Raw genomic sequence first — 21,769 nt, forward strand, 5'->3', positions numbered from 1 at the left:
TTTGGTACTGGAAAACACGATAAAAGATGAAACAGAAAGGCCCCCTCTCCCCTCTCTGCTTTTCACACAGGCACCTGTGTTGGTGCAGCTGCCTGCAGAGGAGCAGCCTGAGGCCACATTTGCTCCAAGCAAATTCAGGCACTTTGTCCAGCATTACACAAGTGATAAATGTCAGGAGTGCAAGAACACATCTATCTGCTGAGATTGGAGCGCATGGCGTGGCACATACACTAGCATGATGCTTTGTCCTCCTCCAGTATGCGTGTCACCACTACCCCAGCCAACTCACCCCTTTAAAAATATCATGAAATCAAGCCAACAGAGGCACTTTGCTGCAGTGTGGACATGGAATCACTGATCTGGCACCCAAATGCCTTCAGCTTGGATTTGGCATCTTCTGGCAGCAGAGCCTTACACGGAGAATTAACATGGAGCAGTTCTCTTCATACCATCGTTACTTAATGTTAGCTTCCATCTGCAGGCCCTGAGTGTCGTGTGGGGAGGTATCAATAGCACTATAAATACATCTCATGCACCCATACAGTGTAGTTTCTGGGGAAGCTACAGTGGAGGGAACAGAGCAGATGAGCCTGGTCTGAGAGCTCCATAGCTAGCCTGTTCCTTTCAGGGCAGGATCATGAAATGTTTAAATGTTCTCCCATGTTACACTACCAGGGTCAAGCCAAACATGAATACACTGGAAAAGCCTTTGCTGCTGTAAATGATGAAGAAAAATATTATGGATTAAACATGGCTTAATTTTTTTAATGCATTTTGCCATTATTTTGGGCGGATATTTGGGCTGCAGACAGTGTCACCATTTCAATTGGAGGACCAGAGTCCTTTTATCCATGTTCATCATGCACCTGCAATAAGAGAGAAAATAATGGAAATAAAAGTAGCCTGTCACTGTAGTGTGGCTAAGGAGAGGAAGAACAGTGCAAAGAAAATGAAGTTTTTCTGCTGAGAGTGTGTGTGTAAAGGGTGAGGATTTGAATTCTGGCATCCTGATATCCCCATTCCTGCTCTATCCGTCACAGTGCTATCTAAATCCTGGGCCATGTTTGCTTTTTCTCAGGTTAGTTTTCCAGCTAATGCTTTCAGAAAGAGGTTTGAAATTAAGATTTCCATATTTATGTCCCTATTAACATAGATACATTAAAAAACTTAATGAGCTTATGTAACAAATTGCTACATGACATTGTTAACAATTCAAGAGAGGATCTGTACTTAGGTAGATAAGAATGATATTTGCAATGGCACCAGCTCTGGTAAAATTACAAGGAGCATCAATTGCATGCTTCAGATAGACTGTCCTGAGACTGGAGCCTAAAGGTCTCTGGCATGGTCCCATCCTGTCAGTGAGGTGTGTGGGTGGGGAGCCATGTGCTACAACCCACTTTGCAGAGCTTGAACAGGGTGATCCAGCCCCTTAGCCTCTGTCCAAGGACTTTCTGTGACCAAAGAATGAGATGAGATTGTGGTCTTCTGATGCAGAACTGGCATCACCTCTTTGTTCTCACAAAGATGATGAGCATCCTTGAGCGAGACCCCTTTGGGCATGTCTGCAGAGACTTTTGCCTGCTCTGGACTGGCTGGATGTGTCAGCAGGTTTGGGAGGGTGCCAGCCATTGCTCTGCTGGAGCCAGTGTGCCTGCTCCAGTCACAAACTGATGTCTCAGGTGCTGCAAGGACTTCTGCAGCTCCCAGATCACATCTGGTCAGCTTGGGGCAGGGCAAGCTGGAGGTGTTTGTAGCTCATAGGTATGCCTTACATTTCCATTTATCCTGCTTCCCAATATAAACAAGGAAATACTGAGTCCCCCCAGTTTTAGGACAGGAAGATGATGTGCTGTATAAGTGCATAGGTAGAGCAGAGCTGGTGAGCATTCAACTGGTCTGAGAGTGCTGAAGATGTAAATTTTCCCCTATTTTTGTGCAGATGCTGTCCCAACTACTCACCAGGTGCACAGGCTCAACATGCTCTCCAGAGAAGCTGAAGCATGGCTTTTAGGAAGAGAGGGCTCAGAAGTTAAAAACTCAGGTATTCAGACCCTTTCCCTCCCCAGTTAGTGCTAACAGATTTATACAGCCAAGTCAATAGACTGGGCTCTTTTGCCCAGTCTCCCAGGAAGCCACCACTGGCCAAGAGCTGTGGCAGCAGAAGTGTGAACTCATCCCTCCTCCTATTCATTGCAAAGCCTCCCTATGACTATTTACATGCCACCATTAGTAAGCAGGGGCAGGTTTGGGCTCCAGAAGGCATTGTGGTCCTGATGAGGTTTGGCTTTCTTTTCTGGAACGAGCCACAGGCATTAAGTGGCAGCTGGTGCCCTGAGCATGGACACAGAGCCTGAATGTTCCTGTGGCTCTGGGGCCTCTGGAAAACCCTGACTTCATGGCTACACTTCACTGGCCACCATGGTGGCTGTGATGGCTTTATATGCTGTCTGGAGAAGAGCAGATAATACTTGCCTCACCAGAGAACACTGTGTCTTGGAAACCTAGGAACAAACTTGAACTGGTGAAGAGATTTGAGCTGTTTGCAGTGCTGTTGCTCTGAGCGGCTGCTAACCACGCTACAACAGATTTACAGTCTCACTGAAACGCAAGTGAGGATTCCTTTGGCAAAACTATGCTGGGATCAGCTATGCTGACAGAAGAGCACTTTAGCTGGTGTATTCTGTGTTTACACAAGAGGAGTGCTTTATCGGTCTAGCTGTACCAGCAAATCTCCCCTCAGGCTAGTTAGTCTTTCCTCTGCAGCTTTGCAGTAGCTGTATGGGCAAAGCCTCCAAGGAGAGATGCAGTTGGCACTCAGTGAGAGCACTTGTGAGAGAGTGTCTGCCTGGGGCAGTTTGCCAGGCTCCCCCCGGGGCAAGCATTGCCTGACAGCCTGGACCCAGCTAGAGCTGAGGCCATTCTGGCAGTGCACCAGCACACACCCTCAGTGTGGACACAGCGTGCTCTGGGGTTACTGTAATTTGCATGGGTGCAGCTTGACCTGGTTTGAGCCCATGTCTGCTGCTGGATTTGCATCTGTTCAGCTGAGCTGGTTTTGTTTCGCTGCTGTTCTTGTTTTTGATTCTAATGCAGCCCAGCACAAGGAAGTGGTGGCCTCATTCCTCTCCTCTCAGCATCAGGGCTGACTTTCAAAGGCTACCACCCATCTTGCACTGGTATGACTCTCACTTGTAACGACTGTTTTCCCTGCCTTTCAGATTCCCTCCTGTTCCTTGACAGTCCCATACCCTACAGCTCCCTACCACCAAACTTTACTCCCCCAAGCCTCAGAGAGAGGGAACAGCTCTGCTCACATCTCCACCTAGGCTGTCCAAGGCTGTGCTCCTAGGGTCTTTAATCTCAGCTCTCCGAGCCACTACGTCATCTAACAGCATAAATTTAATCTGGATCAGGCATGGACCCATGGCTGTCTTTCTGCTGAGGTAGTGAAAGCATGTGTCTAGGGGCAGCTTTGGAGTCACCACTGTTGTAAATTCATTTTGGTGGCAGGATGAGAGAGCATATCTGACAGCAATGATGAAGGTAAAAGACATCTCATGCAGCGTAAAACTACTGGTACCGAGTTAACATCAACCTCTTTTTTTAGTATATCTGTGTTGGTAGAGTGAATTTATATTGTCTTAGTGCTCTCCAGTGACAGATTTTTACACTAGCAGTAGGAGATTTAAAGCTGGTTGAACTGTACTGCCCGATAGTGTCTGGGCTGTGGCTCCTAAATCCCATGAGAGAGAAACTCTGAACTCTTCCTTGAAACAACTATGTCAGAGATTGGAAATCCAGCAAATACCTTTGTTACACCGCTTAAACTTCTCTGGACTGATACACACTGGGCACATTTCACTGCTCCAGCAAGTAGAGAAGTAACACAGGTAGAGAGGAAGTTTGGGATCAGCTTGATCAGCCCGATCCCCAGCTGCCTGATCACAGCAGAGTTCCTGGACAAAACCCATGTTCATAAAAGCAATGACAGGAAAACTTGGAGTGTGGGTGCACATGCACAGGTTGAGGGAAAAATGAATGATGGAAGAAAAGTTGGAAGACCAAAAATGAAGCTGCCTTGAAAGGCTGTCTGCATTCAGATTTGAACTGGAGCACCCTGAATGATACTGTCTCCGTTTTATCACTTTGTAGCAAGGAGTGAAGGTTTTTAACACACACACACACAAAAAACCATCTGGACATCCCAAGTCTGCATTCTGCTGTAATGTTCATGCAAGCTGAACGTGGATAAGAGATTTCTAAGCAGTGTGACTTTTTACACCTCAGAGTATCTCCTATGTGCCTTTGCAGCAGTAGTGCTACGCAAAGCTCTGCAAATAATTTTGCGCAGAAAAAAAGAGTAGAGCTGCCAAAAAAGCCCCAAACCTCAGCCTGTAGTTGCTACACTAACCATGTAACACCATCATGGACTTTTGTCTGTGCAGATACACCTGCAAAATCAAGTCCTTGAGAACACAGCTTGGAGCAGGTTTGGAAGAAATTGAAGGTATTTGCTGGCACCTGATATTTGATAATTCTGACAGCCCTTCACTGGTGCCTTATTAGTGTGATTATAAATGACAGAGTGCATTAAGTGTAGAGGTTTCATTGATGTCATTTTTACCAGCAGTTCAATTCCCCCCCCCCCCCTACACAGTTCTGCTTCATTTTGCCAAGTCATGGAGCTCACCATTGTATCAGAAACAGAGAAACACCACAAAGGAGCAAACGTGGTGCCATAAAACCCTCTGTATTTCCCATTGAGCTATAACCAGGCAAACACCTGTGGTCATCTGTTAATAGAGACATGAAAGAGAGTGTCCCTATGCTCTTTGATGCTAAGTGATAAAAAGGCCAAAGAGGTTAGGAGTTTTGTGTTTGTCTCTACATTTTTTTTCCCTCTACACCTTTCCCCCATACATGATACATTTCAGATTTTGTCCTGCCAAGCTTTGATGGAGGACTCTAGGGAAGACTGGCAATTTAGAGGGATTAGGAGTTGTCTAGAAACTGGACTATAGAAGTAAGAGTAACTGCATTTGTTGTCTTTATTTAAATTGCCTACAGGGACAGTCCTTAGCTTCAACTCACGTGACCCATTTCCCTGACACTAAGGTCAGTTTACTGACTTTAAGATGACTGAAGAGTGAAAGGTAACTAGAAATAAGGCAGCTGGCTCTTCTGTAAATTCCATGCCTACTGTGCAGGTACTGTCTGCATCTCTGCTGAACTGCTGTATATTGTGCTCAAAATCACCTTTGAAAGCATTTAAATTCTTTGTCTATTAAGATGTTTAACTTGTGCATGTGTCACAGTGAGGGAGTTGTTTTAGCCACAGCCTAAACTGGGCTGAGCAATGTTTCTGAGATCATTTCTGTATCTCAGGCTGAAATACTTTTCTGCCACAGGAATCTTTCTTTTTGTGGTACTGAGGGTTTTTCCCCCCTCCTTATTGTAGTATAAGCAGTTAGATGTAGGAAGGTAAGAGCCACAAAGACTTCCTTTTTTAAAAGGTATTAGTTATGTATATTGTGCCAGGAGTCTGTACGTTCTTGTTTGTTTGTTTGTTTTCAGAAAATAGCCAAACTAAATATATGAATCCTGATTTGACATGGTGGTGTTTAAACTGGTTTTAGTGTCTTGTTTGGGGGGTGGTTGGTTGGTTTCTTGGTCAGTTTTTTATTTATTTTATGTGGAGTCTACTTCCTGCCCTAATGAACCAAGTTCAATTACACAGAGACCAGCAATGAGATCCTTTGGAGCAACAGTCTGGCTAGCAGCAATGAATCCGATGGCATAAGGCAAGAATTTAAAAAAAAAAAAAAAAATTAAAAATCACAGCATCTCTCCAGAATGGAATGATCACACTACTGCAGGCAAAATGTCAGAGCCTCAGGATCGTGATGCAGAGATGCAAGGGTCTTGGGGACCATGTCTCCTACCTTTCCCTTGGTCCCACCAGATAAGAATCCAGGTTTTGCCAGTGCTGGGATAATAACCCTTATTTTGTGAATGAGGAGACTGAGGTAAATGCAGCTGCATGACCACATTTGTGGCCATCCCCTGCCTCAAGGACAGAAACAGGCTAGGAATTTGGGTCTTCCTTGCCCTTGTCCTTCCTATGCTGTGGCTGCAAGCAGGCTCCTGTGAAGTCCCTCCCTCGCAGATGTCCATCTCCTTCCGCAAACCATCCAGCTCAACAAAACTTGTGTACAAAAGCCAGGGAAACTGCTTTGCAAGAGCCCGAGGCAGCTGCACATCGCTGCTGAACTTCTGCCACATGCCACACAGCATCTAACCTGGGGCCCAAAAGCGCCTGGTGTCAAAGTCTGTCACTTCTGCCCATGAATTGCTAAACATAACCTTTCTGCTGCAGGCTCACAGCACGCTATGGCCAGGGGACTCTGCTCCTCCAGCTCCATCGGAAAGAAGCAGGAAGAAAAACATAGCTGGAATCGTGTTTATTAAGCAAATTAATAGGTTGGGGAAAAAAACTAGCCACGGTGTGGGCACGCTTTCTTCTCACCTCCTGCAGAGGCAGGGGCTGGAAGCTGAGCAGGTGCTGAGTGCTCGGCGGTGCGTCCTCCTCCGCTCCCTACCAGATTTCTCTGCTGGGGGGCAAGCTGCGGGGCGGGGGGAGAGAGGGCTGGGACTGGCAGGCTCACAGCCCCCGGCGGGACTCCAGCTCCCCTGACACACCTCACATACTGGTGTAATACTGGTGTGGGCGCCCAGAGCTCCGCTGGAGCCGCATCCCCGGGGAGGTGGAGGCAGGCCGGGCCGCCGCTGCAGGAGTGCAATAGAGTGGGCGCCTCCCGAGCGGCCCCTGCCCTTCCCTGGGAGACACACGGAGAGCAGAAGCTGCCGGTGGTCAGGGATGCTCCCGGTGCGAGCAGCTACGGAGAAACACACATAACCCCCATTCCCTCGGGATCTGTAAAAGGAGGAGAAACGTCAGATCTTAGAATTTAAAATAAAATTTTTTTTAAAAACAAAAAAAAACCCAAACTTAAAATGTCCTATGCCGCGACTCGGTGGGACCCTTCCAGCAGCTGTGGAGCACCGCACTAGGCAGCCACCGGCAGCAAAGTCCGGGTCTTTTCGTCCTCTTTCGGGGTCTGCGAAACCCGCGAGACGGAGGTGCTGCCGAGACCAGGGTTTGGGAAGGGGGAGGACAGGCTGGGGGCGCGGATTGGTGCGCAGGCGCCCTGCTTCGCGCCCAGGTGTCCGCGGCTCCGGCACGGGCGCAACGCAAGCCCCCATGGCTCTGCTGTGGAGGACCGACTGCCAAGTATGTATCCCTTGCGCTTGTCCCGGCCCCCTTCGGGGCCAGCAACACCCCAGGAGCCGTCCCACCCGAAAGAGACCCCCCCCTGCAGCCCGGCCGGGGCGGCTCTGCCTCCCCCACTGGTTTTGGGCTGGGTGGTGGGGTGGGACGGTCTGTGGGAGTCCAGAAGCGCTCCTTTACGTGGGGCGAGGGTGGTCTGGGGGTGGAGGAGGGGGACACACACATCTCCCGCTCTCTGCCCCTCCTTGCGGAGTCGCAGTTACACGGCGAGTCTGCCGAAGCGGTGGGGCAACAGCTCCTGTTGCAAAGCGCTGCAGGAACAGAGGCGATAACCATTACAGGTTGCTGAAGCCTTGTTAATGATACAGATTTACGTGTGTTTAAATAATTTCTAGAGGAAGAGAGATTAAACTAATTAGCATCCCCACGCTCTCTTTTAATTGCTGCCAAGTAAGAAAACCTACTGACTTTTACAGAGGGTCAGCAAGTGGGCTCTGGCTTCTCTCCTGAAAGCGTGTTCACACCTGGGGGTGCTTTATGGTCCCCCATGGGAAACACCATCCTCGTGGAAAAAAAACGGGTGTGTGGGGGGCAAGCCACAGGAAGGAAGAAATAGAGGATGTCCCCAAAGTAAAAGCACCAATATATTTTTTTTTTTATTTTATTTTTTCCCCCTAATGCGAAAATAAAGCTGCCACCTGTCGGGAGCTACCTCTCCTGACCCATGTATTGAAGGGAGTGTCCAGGGAAGTACCGTGTACTTGCAGCAGTCCCTGCTGTCTGTGCCCGGAGGTTCCCTGGAAAGGGAGAGTTTCGCCGGCCCGGAGAGGGAGGGTGCGGCCGGGCTGCTGCTGGGTGCTGTCGCCGGTGCCCCCGGCCCGCCAGCAGCCGGCTTGCGTATGAACGCAGAGCATCGCGGAAAGTCGCTCTTCGGACAGAAGCGGCTCAAAAAGTACTTCCCTCTCTTCCCCACTATACTCCCCCCTCCCCTGCCCCAATTTAGAAAAGGGCTGACGTGCCCAGACCCCGAGCCGTTTACTCAACCAAAGCATCCAGCACCAGGGGCAAGAGTCTCACTCGGCCCCAGCGGCAGCAGCACCTGCGCGGCTGCGGTAGCCGCCGGACCCAGCGGGAGGCGGCAAGCAGCGTCCTCAGTCCCAGGCTGTCCTCCCCGCGGGGCCCGGCTCCCCTCGCAGGTCCCTGGCAGCTGCCGCTCTTGTCGGCTGAGACCGAGGAGCAAATCGATGTACTGAAAAGTTTATCTGAAACTTCCCCGCGTTCAGTCTCTGCTCTTTTGGTGTGTATTGTAGGAAGCCAAGTGCTTGTTTCGCTCTCCTTATTCAGTTAATTTCTTCCAAACTTCTCACCCTTTTCCACTTATCTGTTTATAAATATTGTTTATGCACGACAAATAATAAGAAAGTTAATTCATCTTCGTGATTTTGGCTACCGAGAGAAACAAACGGACGGTGTCCAGACCTTGACAATTAAGTGAGAAAATCACGGCCGCTTCCCAGTGTGACATTTCTGAGCAGAAAGAAAAATCTGTCTTCTGAGGTTCTGACAAAAATGACCAGCGTTGCTACAGTACAGTAGAGTCTCTTTGGAAGGAAGAAGAGCCATTCCCAAACCCGGGAAGCTCGACGGTTGCCTTCCTCTTTTCTTTCTAAATCCATCTTGTCCCTTTAATACAAATGAACTTTAAGCTCCCCCTGTCTTTTATTATTTAGATTCCCAGTCTTAATGACGCCAGGAGCAGCGCAAGCACACTCGCTAATAATCGTCGCGAACTGCATTTCAAAGAAACATCCCTGGAAGAAAAACACCGTCGTTTAACAAAACATAAATAGAGACTCCACCAAAAATGATAATGCGGAGTCCCTGATGATGATGGGCTTAATGCAACTGCTGCAAATCGGCACCTGCATGCTAGATAAGGCAGACAACACCTCCAACAGTTACTTCCAGCACCCCCCCTCGTCATCTTCGGTTTTATTTTTAGATCATTCAGGTAGTCAGAAAGAGTTTTTTTGGTGCTACCGTTTTTCTTTAAATTATTATTGTTAATTTCCTTCCCCGATCCCTGGGGGAAGCGAGGGAAGCGTGAAGGGGTTTAAATTTCTTGACGTGGCTCTATCTCGGGCCTTGAATAACAGCTCTCAGGCGGCTCGTCCCCGGGCACTGAGATAGCCAGATCTCGGCAGCCAGCACTGTCCAGGGTCATCTTTTGTCCCTGTCACAATAAACAAACACTTGCTCCTCTCATGTAAATGAGCAGTGATCCGGATGCACCTTAAAACACGGAGAGAAGTCGTTGCTTTTGAAAACGATGTTCATTTTGTCTGACACACGTAACTGCATAGATCAAATGGCTGCAGAAAGGTAGCAATTTTGACAGGGAAGTATTTTCTAAGCTTAGATGAAAGTGTGCTCACGGCGTCCGAAAATGCCTGTCTCACCTCCCACCTGCATCCCCAGCCCTAGATTTGAGCGAATAGATTAGACAGGCGGGATTTTCGTTAAAGACATTGAACCAATAAAAATAATGATGTAAGGAACTAGTGGCACAATTCACCCAGCCCCGAATCGGGGACGCTGAATCAGTGCTGCTTTACCTACCAGGGATTCAGCACAACTGCAATAATCTTGTCGGATAATTAAGTAAATTATACCTTCAACATCGGTAGCTTACAAGTTGTTATCAGTAATTCAAAATCCTGACAATTACGCAAATTGAGCCAGGCTGGCGCTCCGGCGTTCTCCCTTTTGCAACTTTCTTGCTTTTTCCGACTTTCGCCCAGAAGCCGCCAGACCCGCCGGGTGTGGGGTTACCGGGCTGCACCCCTCCACGCGGGGCTTAGCAAAGTCCTTCCACGTGTGTGTGCGTGTGAAACATCTGACTCTGCTCCCCCTCCCCCCCAAAAAATCCAGCTCGTAGAGGGGTGGGGAGGGTTGTTTGGGGCAGCCTCTTTGCAATGTGCATGTGCGGGGGTGATGCCCACCCATGATCCTTCCCACGAGCCAGGACTGTCCCCCTTGCACCCTGAGCGTTGCGCGGGGGCTGAGGTGGGGTCCGGTCCTGCGTTGCCTCCCCACCTCTCCGCGAGCGCGGAAGGAGTGGCTTGAGGCTGCGCGCTCCCTCCTGAGTGGCTGACGGCCGCGGCTCCCAAGCCATCCCTGGGGAGGAGTTATGATAATCCTATTGCCATTAAGGGCGTCTGGGCAGGGAAAAAAACCCGAGTGACCATAAGCGCGGAGCGTTAGTCCGTCATCTGCCTTCATGCCTGCCAACTGAGCTCCGTCCTGGGGGCCGCTCCTCTTCCCCAGCGCCGACGTGGATTTACCGCCCGTGGGGGGGGGCTGAGCTCTCGTTTGTTTTCGGCACCACACACCTGGTTTGGACGCTGGACGCCATGTTGTGGAAACTAGCAGATAATGTCAAGTATGAAGAAGACTGCGAGGTGAGAAGCGTGGGGAGGGGTCGGGAGTGGGGATGGGGGGGGGGGGGGAGGGTGTCCAGCGTGGGGTAGAGCGGAACTCCGCTGCCCCCCTGAGCCGCGCTGCCCTCCTCTTACCCTCCCCACTCGCTTCTAGCCTGAGCCCGGTTTCTCTGCCTCCCCGCCAGTTGGGACGGGTCTCTTCCCTGAGACCCTCGCTTTCTTCTTGTGGGTGTTTGGGTTTTTTTTGTTTGGTTGGTTTTGTTGTTTTGTGTTGTTTGGTGTGGTTTTTTATGAGGTGCGAGTTTAATATTTTTCCCCTGAGTATTTTTCAACTCTTATATAAAATGGGGTGAAAACCTCGGTTAAAAGAACCGAATTGACATCCCGTGTCCCCCACCCGCTCTCTGGAGAAGCGCCGTGAGGGAGCAGGGAAGGAGCAACGACAGTCGGGGTCAGGGCAGAAGGGGGTGCAGCTCCCGGCGCGCCCCGGGACCGAGCACCACAGCCTGCCGGACCGCTCTGGGCGGGATAGGGCCGGGAGATGCGGATGAGCCGGCGGTTCTCGGACGGCGGTCTCGGTGGCACTTCCTCCCCGCGTTCTCCCTCTCCGCGGGACCATCTCCCACTCCTTGTGAGGTGCTCCTGGCCTTTGATCTCTCCGAAAGCGTCTGCGTCCCCGGTGTCCCTTCCCCTGATTCCACTGGTCGCGGCTCGCCTGCTCGGCTCCTACAGATTAGCTGCAGTCCCCGCTTCACGCTCCATTGGGACCCCATTCACCTCATATTAACTAGCCCTGTTATTTTAATGACCGTGAAGCCTGAAGCTGCTAAATCCCTGGATCAGCTCAATGTAGACATTTATGCTTTGACTGGTGAGATTTGAAATCGGGGGAGAAGCAGAGACAGGACGGCTGGCGGGAGGAACGCCGTCCTTCCCTGCCGCTGTCGGGAGAGACCCGGCCTGTAGGGTGGTCAAGACATGGAGCACTGTCCTGCTTTGCGCAGGGCCCTTATTTCTAAAGGCACTGGGTCTGCAACTCTCGGCCTCAGGAGTCCCTTTCCCTGCCGGGACATCACGGTGGAAATGAGGCTGCTTCCCCTTTTTTAATTTTTCTTATTTTGATTGTTCTTCCAATGACTTGCACAAGCGTGAGGGTCAGTCTGTTGCAGTGACGAGGAGAGCAGTGAGAACTGATTTGGCATCCCTTCTCTGAGAGCAGGGCTGAGTTCTTACTCGAAATGCCTTAAAAGCGAAGCCTCCCCGGGCAGGAACAGGGCGGCTCTCTTGTTCTTCTTTCTCAGTGCTACCTCCTGCAGCCCCGAGTGGCTCGGCTGCGCCCGATGCCTCCCGCCGAGCCTGGGCTGCCGCCGCTGCTCGACAACCCCCCGCTGATGGCTGCCTTCCTTCTCCCCTACCCCTCTGTGCTTTCCAGGACCGGCACGATGGAACGAGCAACGGCAACCCGCGGCTCCCGCACCTTTCGGCGGTCAGCCAGCACCTGTACAGTCCAGCTCCTCCGCTCTCCCACTCGGGCGCCTCCGACTTCCAGCCTCCCTACTTCCCCCCCCCGTATCAGCCGCTGCCTTACTCTCAGTCCAGCGATCCCTACTCCCACCTTGGAGACCCCTTCTCCATCAATCCACTGCACCAGCCTCCACCGCCGCCCCCCAGCCAGCAGCAGAGCGCTTGGCCCAACCGTCAGAGCCAGGACCCGGCCAGCCTCGCCCCCCACGGCCGCCCCGGCCTCGTTCCCCATCTCTCGGCACTGGAGAGCGGCTCGGCAGCCGGCCGCAGGGAAACATACCGACGCTCCGAGCTCCTTCTGCCTCACGGGCACGGTCTGGACGCCACTGCGCTGGCCGATAACTTGGGCCTGCACGATATGGCCCACCAGATGGAGGAGGTGCAGGTAAGTTATTCCCCCAGACCCTCGCCGCCCCACAGTGGGAGACGGACAGCGGACAAGCGCTTCCCGGCGGGCAGTGACGCCCGAACGCTCAGCTAGGGAACAGGCGCCGTCCCCCCTTCGTCACATCTCGGCTTTACTTGTCCCATGCCCGTCCTTAGAGCGAAACCTGCCTTTTCTGCCGTTCTACCCTTAAAATGGGGATGCGCGGGGAGTGGGGGAGGTTCCCAAAAGCCCCTCCGGCTCGTTCCTTCTCGGCTTTTCAAGGTGCGAAACTTTCTCCCCTTTCTCTTTCCAGAATGTGGAAGATCAACACTTATTAATGCATGACCAGACAGTCATTAGAAAAGGTCAGTAAGGTGGCACTGCAGTTTACTTTCCCTTGTCAATAGTTACAGTTTGATGACGCACCGGTGAATCGACGCCTTATTATCTTTTAAAATACAGACCCTTCGGGATCGGGAGGGCGGGAGGTGTTATTACGGGATTTTCTAATGCCGTCGGAGGGAAGGTGAAAGAGAGGACAAACCCCCGGGGCTGTCCTGGTCCGGCGGTGAGCCCGAGGTGTGAGACTCCTTCAGGGGACACCGGCTGTGCCTGCCACAGAAAAAAAAGTTCCTGCGTGTGGCTTTAAACGAAACCAGGACCTGGGACCGAATTTAATGCTGCCCTGGAATACCGATGTGTAAAGTAATGTGGAACTTGGTTTTGTGTTTTATTTTTGTTTGTTGCTAGCGCTCGAAGACAGTTTGGGTTTGTTTTCTTTCCGCTTTCAACTTCTTTTCAAGTCCCCTTCTTTGAAGGGAACTAGCTCGCTGGTATGAGCCTGCTTAACCGTATCTTAATCGAAATGGTTTTGTAGCTGAGGTTTTAAGAAAGGAGAACGATGTATTGACTTAATTTACAGTCATTTAGAGTTTTGGGTTTTTTTTCCTCTGCTTTTGTTTTTAAACAAATTTGTGCTTAAAAAAAAAAAAGTCAGTGGAAGTTTCCTCTGAAGACTTCAAACAAATACCTTGCTGAGGAAAAGCAGAAGTGTTTGTCAAAGCACTGATTGCTGCCTTTAGCTCATGGGAGAGTAATTTCGCTGTCAGATGCACCACTGAAAAATCTTTCCCCCTCGGGGAGTGGGACCAACCTCGGCTTTTTAACCCTTTCCAATCGGTGCTAGGAGCCAGCAGCACACCTTTGGGGGTTAACTGGGTGGATTCACACAGGGATGGAAAAGCTGGAGCTCTGATTTGCTGCTTGCAAACCCTGTTGTCCCCATTCACCTAAAGGGTGAAGTCACTATCGAGCAACGTTTCACTTTCAGTTCTGGGCTGCATCCTTCCCTGTTATGTACTCTCCGTTATACATTTGCTGGGATTAAATTCCAAAGGCCGTTTCTTAAATCTGCTTGTGTGTGAGGTGGAAGATGAACCCCAGCAGGAGTTGGGAGCTTTCCCTGCTGCCCCGGCTCAGAAATAGTTCTTGGCAGTAGCTGAAGGATGCTAATTTGGAGTCTGTAGTTGTATTGGGCTTTTTAAGCCCGGATTTGTTAACTCTCAGCATGCCACTTCAGAGATGTGCTCCTTGCGAGTCTTTACTTTGTGTCTGCCAGATCCTAGAAATTCAGTGTGGGAAAATATAGCTGTTCAGGAGCAGATATTTGGAACCTTTTGGCTATAGCCAAGCCCCGTGCAGCAGATAGGTGCTGGGAATAGGGGTCAGTGATGTTAGTGTTTAATACAAAACAAAATCCCTTCTCCTGGTCAGTATTTATTTATTTATTTATTTTTAAGGAAGGAAATTCACTTGCCACGTTCTGTTTATAAAATACCTTTATAAAATGCTTACTTTCCCTCTTCCTCTTGCAGGTCCCATTTCCCTAACGAAAAACAGTGCTCTGAGTCTCCCCTGCCAAAAGGATGGATTAATTGGTGTGGTCATAAACCCCAATGAAGTTTTCTGCTCTGTCCCGGGGAGACTATCCCTCCTGAGCTCCACGTCGAAGTACAAAGTGACAGTGGCAGAGGTGCAGAGGCGTCTCTCACCCCCTGAGTGTCTCAATGCCTCTCTGCTGGGAGGAGTGCTCAGAAGGTACGTTGTGACTCTCCTTACCATGACCCCATGGTGTCTATTGTTTGGCAGTTTTGGTTTTTTTTTCCCCCTTGTGCTCTGTGAAGGAGCTAAGAAAACCTTTTAGCAGATTTCTGACTTTTAAGAAGCCCAACAACACTGCATCTTAATAGGCTTTGGAAATAAACCCTTCTTTGCACTTTTTGCAACGTCTCGAAGTGCCATTAGCAGCTCTGACAGCAACACTCGTTCTCTGTTTAAAAGCTGGATTTTTGTCTCAAAACCAGCTTATGAAGCCTTCTTATGCCTGTAACAAAGTGTTTCTTCGTGGAATGATTTTTCTGGATTAAATCTCCTCGTCCTTAACCATTACAAGGACACTTTACATGCCCCTTTTTTTGCATACACTTAATTGGGCCTGTGACCATTCTACAGCTGTTAGTTTTTGATGATGCAGTTTGGAACATGTTTTGACCTCTACTGTGCTTCATCCTGGCTGGTTTGTAGTAAAGCATTTTAAAAATAGGTCACTTGAAAAGAGCCTGGGTGGTTTGGTGGGGTTTTTTTGTTCGGTTGGTTGGGTTGTTTTTTTTGTTGTTGTTGTTATGGGTTTTAAAAACATTTCCCCCCTTTCAGCTGAATGTCAGTAACTGGAGTTTTTCATCTTAAAAAAAAGAGTATTCCCTGAAGATAAAGAAGCCACTCTTTTTCTCTTTAATTTTAGAGCCAAATCAAAAAATGGTGGCAGATCATTAAGGGAAAAACTGGATAAAATTGGCTTGAATCTTCCTGCTGGTAGAAGGAAAGCTGCAAATGTGACACTATTGACATCTTTGGTGGAAGGTCAGTCTTTAACGTGTTTTAAAGCAATCTTTTTTCCCTTTGTGCACACCTTTTATCCTCTAGGCAAAGCATGGAAAGGCAGAAAGTCCATGAATACAATAGACAGATTATTTGTTTAAAATAAAGTGGGCATAGTGGGGGCATTGCAGCAACTAACAGCTGTTGCCTTTGAGGGAGGGACTCCTCTCCCCTTCTCCCTTCAGATCTGGTCACCAAGACCTTGCTGCCCTACCTGCACAAATCCAGCTAATGCTTCTCATCCTCATGGCTGCTTTTCAGGGATGCTGGCAGAGCTGTAGAAACTCCTACGTGCCTTGATGGTAAAAATGCAGCCTGTGTTGGGTTTTTTTTGAGGTGCTTCAAGTTTTGTAAGGGTACATGCAGGGAAGGCAGAACGGATGAAATTCAGCACATTATTAGTGAGTTTGGTCCTTTACTAGGGAGCCTTAAAAGTCCAGGGTAGCTGACTCCAGTGCCTGGCCCTACCTCAGCGGTGTCCTCAGAAGCTTTTCCAATAAATAAGCTTATAAAGTGAAATTTATAGCTTTTGACTTCCTGATAGGAAACTGGAGCCCCTTTAATCTCCAACATGTTATGTGGACCCTCTCAGTTAAGCTGACTTGAAGAGTGTGTATATATATGTATGGATGTGTGTGGCTGTGTTTAAAGCAGCTCCTGGTAGCGGTACAATTTCATAGGAACAGAAGAAGTGATTGAAAAGTGAAAAATGATCAAACAATATCTCGCTGCTGTTTCAAACCAGCTCAAATAATACAGCAACTGCCATTTAAAGCATTTATTTGGAAGCTGGGTTTAAGAGAGTTTACATATGTGCACATGCACATCATGCTTGATCAAATTACCTTTAAAGGAAAAAAGAAGCCTAATAATACACCTTGTAACTTTTTAATATGAAAATGCTTATTTAGAAAACAGTGAACTGATAAACCTTTTGTGTAAAAGGAATTTAGTTGCCACATTTTTTTCAGAGTCAGTGGACAGCTTGATCTAGACAATTAAAATCTTTGCACAGTTAATCTGGATAGAGCCAAGTTTTTTCTTTCCAGTACAAAGGTGAGAATTCTTTTTTTGTATTAGTCTCCATGTAAGTCTTTGACTTGATTCATACTTGCAGAGAAACACTGATCTATAAGGAAATGGGGGTGAGTTGATATGTGGTAACACATCAAATGTCTTTTTCTGGAAGAGCTGTACACTTCAAAATTCACAGCACTCTCCTTCATTTCCCTGATGTGCTTATAACAACTAGATGTTCCTGTGTGTAATGAGTGTTCTCTTCTACCCACACCAGGTGAAGCTGTGCATCTTGCCCGTGACTTTGGTTATGTGTGTGAGACAGAGTTTCCTTCCAAAGCAGTGGCTGAATATTTAACTAGACCACACATGGGCCGCAATGAAATGGCAAACAGGAAGAATATGCTTCTTGCTGCAAAGTAAGTTTTGAACTTGGATTTTTTTTTGTTTGTTTCATTCTCCTTTTCAAAGATGCTATTGTCTTCACCACAAGGCTCTGTAACTATGGTCAGCTTGTTATGCTTTCATGTGTAATTGTAATTGGGAAAACAAAGCAATTTTTACATTGGTTTTGATTTGAATTCAACTACGGCAGCAGCTATTTTAGTCTGAACCAATAATGCAACAACCCTGCACTAAAGCACTTTGGGCCAATTTATGTTCCTGCTTTTCCTTTTAACTGTAGTAAAAACTTTAGAAAGCCCTAGATTGGGACAGCTATATCACTGGGAAGGATACCCCTAATCTGACAGGGCAGTTGTGCCCTGGAAGTGTGAACTGGTGGTGGGACTGGGAGAGGTGATCATTCACCCACCTGTGTGCATGCAGCCCAGAGTGGCACCTCCAAGGAGAGTTACTGGTGGACATGCTGGGTACCAACAGAAGCTCTGCTTCTTGTCCTCTTAACTGCTTTTGACAATAGCAGCACACAGGTTTCCTCAATAGGGCACCAGGAGTCAAGAACTGTGGAGAGTCCCTTTTCACTGTTCCAGCTGAAGATTTTTTGCAGTTCAGTGAAAGCCAACCTTCAGTAGATATAAAAAGACCCTGTATTTCACTGAATTCTTATTACAAGCCTTGATGAACAGGGAAGGGTAAAAGAGACAAGCTTTTCTGTAAATACTTGTAAGTAAACCATGTACTGAACAGATCTCTGGTAGACAATACCTGTGTTGAGTTATGCTTATCTGAAACTGGCCGTTGGAGTTCTTGCTGTCCCTTTTACCCCATAGACTTCCCAGTCTGAGATGAAACAAAGCCTTCAGTTACCATCCTGTCTGCTCTGAGATGTCTCCTGGTTTGAGCTGGATGTAATTCCTTGCTTTTGGTAGTAACTTTGCTCTGGAGAAGATAGATAAGAAAAGCATGCTAGAAGAATTGCCCTAATTTTGGGCTCGGATCAGGCATGCAAAACACTCCTGTTGCTGAATCAATCCAGCCCTCCCAATACAGAAAAGGTCTTTCACAAGAATGTATCAGTTAGAAATGCAGTCTCTAAGATTGTTCATCTCATCAAGGGGGAACATTTGCAAGCAGCAAACAACATATGCTTGAGCATTATTAACCATTCACATTTTGCCAAGCATATGTGTAAGTGTTTGCAGGATCAGGCCCTCTTGAAGAGGGCACATACGTATAATATGCACAACTAAACTGAATCTCCTTTTCAGCTGCTTTAGCCTTTTAAATCGCTTGACTGCAGCTGTGGAAGTTCTCATAGAAACTAGCCCTAAATTCCCACTCTCTTAAAATCTGGAGCAAATGGTGCAGAGCCAGGCAGACACCAGAGGTGTAGTTTTGTGACAGATATAACAGAAGGTTTATCAGAAACTGGAGCTAATAAATAGGCCTTAATTTTAGACACTGCTGCTGTTGGAGCAATGAATTTCGGGGTGGGGGGAGGGGGAATACCCAACAACTTAATTTCCACATAACTGCCAAATACTTGATATGGACTTTGTTTTTATTTATTTGATATTTTTTCTCTTTTTTTGGGGGCATACATTCCCACCATGGTGTAAAGTGTGATCCCTTTGTGTCTTGCAGGCAGATTTGTAAGGAATTCACAGACCTCCTCACTCAGGACAGAACTCCTCTTGGAAACACGAGACCCAGTCCCATCTTGGACCCTGGCATCCAGGGCTGTTTGACTCATTTTAGCCTGATCACACATGGCTTTGGGAGTGCTGCCATCTGTGCTGCCATGACATCCGTCCAGAACTACCTAAATGAAGCATTAAAAATAGCAGACAAAACATACATGAACGCTGGCGACCAGAGCCCTGCAGAAACCAACAAAACCATTGATAAAATGGATAAGCACAGGAAGTAAAAACAGAGAAATCAGACTTCAAACTCTTCCTCCTAAGCACAGACTGGGATCTTCTTGCCGGGTGGGAGGGAAATAGAGATTTGGGTGGGTTTTGTTTTGTTTGGTTGCTTTTGGTTTTTTAAGAAAGGAGGGGAAAAGGAGAAAAACCATCTTATTCTGGATCTTCACTTCCCCTGGATCCATGAGACAAGTCTTTCTAAAAGCTGCAGTAATCCCTTATTTGTGGAAGCAATTGCCAGAAGATAAGTACTTGGTGCAAGTGTGTTGAAATCCTTTGCTGTAAAAGTGGTGCTATAAAGGGATTTTGATGGAAATATGCAAAGAGATATATTTAGATTTCTCTTCCATGTTCAAGTACCTAGTGGTGACCAGCTTCATGTATAGTTTTTAAGATACAGATTTTAGATGGATGTTCTTTTGATACAACTTCAGGGTTTTATCCTCTCTAAATGCAACAGTAACAATAAAACAGTATTAAACAATTCTATAGAGTAATGTACATTAAATTTTTGGTTTTATAAACCCCCTCAAAATAGCAAGATGAAAACGGGGAGATGATTCTGTGGGGACCCTTTTTGTCGGTTTGTTGGTTTTTTTGATTGCCCAGATGACCACAGGGAGAGTACTAAAATCCTGTTAGACGTTGGAATTTATCTGATGGCATTTGACATGCCTTTTTTTTTTTTACAGGAATATCCAGGCTTTTAAAAAAAACCTGCAGTAACATTTGCTGCAGTGAATATTCTCTTGGGTTTTTCTTTTTAAATTCTTTTTTTTTATTATTATTATTTTTTTTAAACAACAAAGAATAGTTTCAAATGAAAAGGCTTTTAGAAACTTCACTGTCTGTGTCTTAAGGATATTGCAGCTTTGTTCACATATTTATATTGTCTTGGTTTTAAATTGTTGGGGGGGGGGTGGAACTTGAAAGAAGAATAGGCACATAATTTTGTTTGGTTTCATATTATGTTTTTTTATATATATATATATATATATTTCCAGGGAGGCTTTATGTGTATTAAGGGAAGCAGTGTGTTGAATGTAAATATTTATTTATGTGTAATTTAATCGGATTTGTAAATAATGGTGAACTTTTTAATACTTTTGTTTTGTTCTTTTGTTTTGTTTTGTTGTCGTTTTTATAAATGGGTTTCAGATTTTAATTTTGGGAAGTATTTCAAAGGGTAATGGGTAAGCTAAACATATCTTTTAGGTTTATGCACAGGTATGTTATACAGGGTATTTAAGACTTGGTTTGTTTTTGGGTTGTTTTGGGTTTTTTTGTTGGTTTTTTGGTTTTGTTTTTTTTTTGATATCTCAATTCTTGCCACTGAAGATTAAATCTGCTCTGAGGTGTATGTTCACAAAGCAATAATTTTGTGCATCATTCACCTGGTAACTGACTAGACATGCAAAATGAGTGTGAGAGTTAGTGTGTATGTGAATAATGGAGGTTCTGAACTATCTTTGCATATTTGTAAATGTTCCCAATATAATTCTGATGTATATGATAACCATATAATAAAAGTATTCTGGATAGAAGCATGGAATGTTTTGTTAACTGAAACCAGTTTTGTTTTCTTTCTATACGTTGGGAATGTGGGGCGATTAGCACTAGAGGATATTATGTATTGAGTCATAATTGCAGCACTTTATTCGGATTAACAGAACAAAAATATGAAGCTGTTTGCCAGTAAAACTAATGGTTTCAATTAAACATGTTATGCATTTCCAAGAATCCTTTTTTTTCCCCCCCTTCCTAAGATGTCATTATCATGTTAGCTGCCGAGTTAAATAGGCAGCTGAAACAAGCTGCAAGGCTTCCTCTAAATGAAAATCCTATCAGCTTTTGTCTTCTAGTGAATATGACTGTATTAGAATAGTCTGCCTCTCATATTTGAAATACTGGCATGAGAAATTTGATAGGTCTCCCATCTGCTTTCAGCCCAATTTTTACTGATTTGAGAAAGTTCACAGCACTTTGTGGAAGTTCCCAAAGTACTCTGCGGTAGTGGTGAGGCAGGATGCGAGGCTTTCAGTGGTATTAGCAAAAAAACCCTCTTCCTGAAGTGAAACTTTTATGTACTTATTTTTTTCCAGAGCTTTTTGAAAATGGGAGAAATAAAAGCGTGGTCTTTAGTCTGTCCTTGGCACTTCAACACTTGACGAACCTTGTCATGCGTGTGGCTAGGGCAAACATTGTGAATGGTGAGACACAGGACAGAGCTGCGAGCGAGTTTGGTTTGCATTGTGGCTGTGTGTTTTATTCACAGATGTGGAAAAGAGGCAGTATGTACAGTTTCTGAATTCTTTGCTCATAAATTATTTTTAATTTTTCATTATTTTTTCCTCTAAAGGGTAAAGGCAACCTCCTGAAGGTGTGGAGGGAGAAGGAAGGGAAGAAATGAATGGTGATTGTATTGGTGGTGAACTGGGAGAAACCTGGGTTTGAGCTGCAGTCTAGTTTCCTTCTCCCCTAGAGATGTGAAATTCCAGCCTTTACATTTGTTGGATTCACTGTAGCATTTGAGAAATAAGCATTTTGGACCATCTGTAAACACAAGCACAGTGACTAACAGAACTTATAGAATATACAGACAATATGCTATTCTCATTATACATTTTTGTTGATTATATATAAGAAATATGCTAGGTGTGGGAAGAGGTTTTAGAGAATGTGATGTTAAAGTTCTAGGTTTTTGTTCTGTTTCTGCTGCTGAACTACTTATACAGCATACAGAGTAAGTTAGTATAGTTCCCAGACAATGGAATCTTGCTTTTTATTAACATACAAAACCAGGCCCTGAAATATTGCCCCTTGGGATAGGAAATAGGGATGTTTCCATTTATTCCTGCGTGCA

At 46.7% G+C, this 21,769-nt stretch overlaps 1 protein-coding gene across 1 annotated transcript; it reads left to right on the plus strand.

Annotated features, from left to right (window-relative positions):
* Positions 1-10,540: 10,540 nt before the first annotated feature.
* On the plus strand, positions 10,541-19,034 carry TFAP2C (transcription factor AP-2 gamma). Its single transcript, XM_054173484.1, has 7 exons — positions 10,541-10,752; positions 12,164-12,640; positions 12,936-12,987; positions 14,497-14,719; positions 15,423-15,541; positions 16,854-16,995; positions 18,623-19,034. Exons 1-7 carry the CDS (start codon positions 10,705-10,707, stop codon positions 18,906-18,908), a joined length of 1,347 nt encoding a protein of 448 aa, XP_054029459.1. The 5' UTR covers positions 10,541-10,704; the 3' UTR covers positions 18,909-19,034.
* The last annotated feature ends 2,735 nt before the right edge of the window (positions 19,035-21,769 follow it).

This window comes from Dryobates pubescens, chromosome 26 (genome assembly GCF_014839835.1).
Source record: "Dryobates pubescens isolate bDryPub1 chromosome 26, bDryPub1.pri, whole genome shotgun sequence".
Classification (NCBI taxonomy): Eukaryota; Metazoa; Chordata; class Aves; order Piciformes; family Picidae; genus Dryobates; species Dryobates pubescens.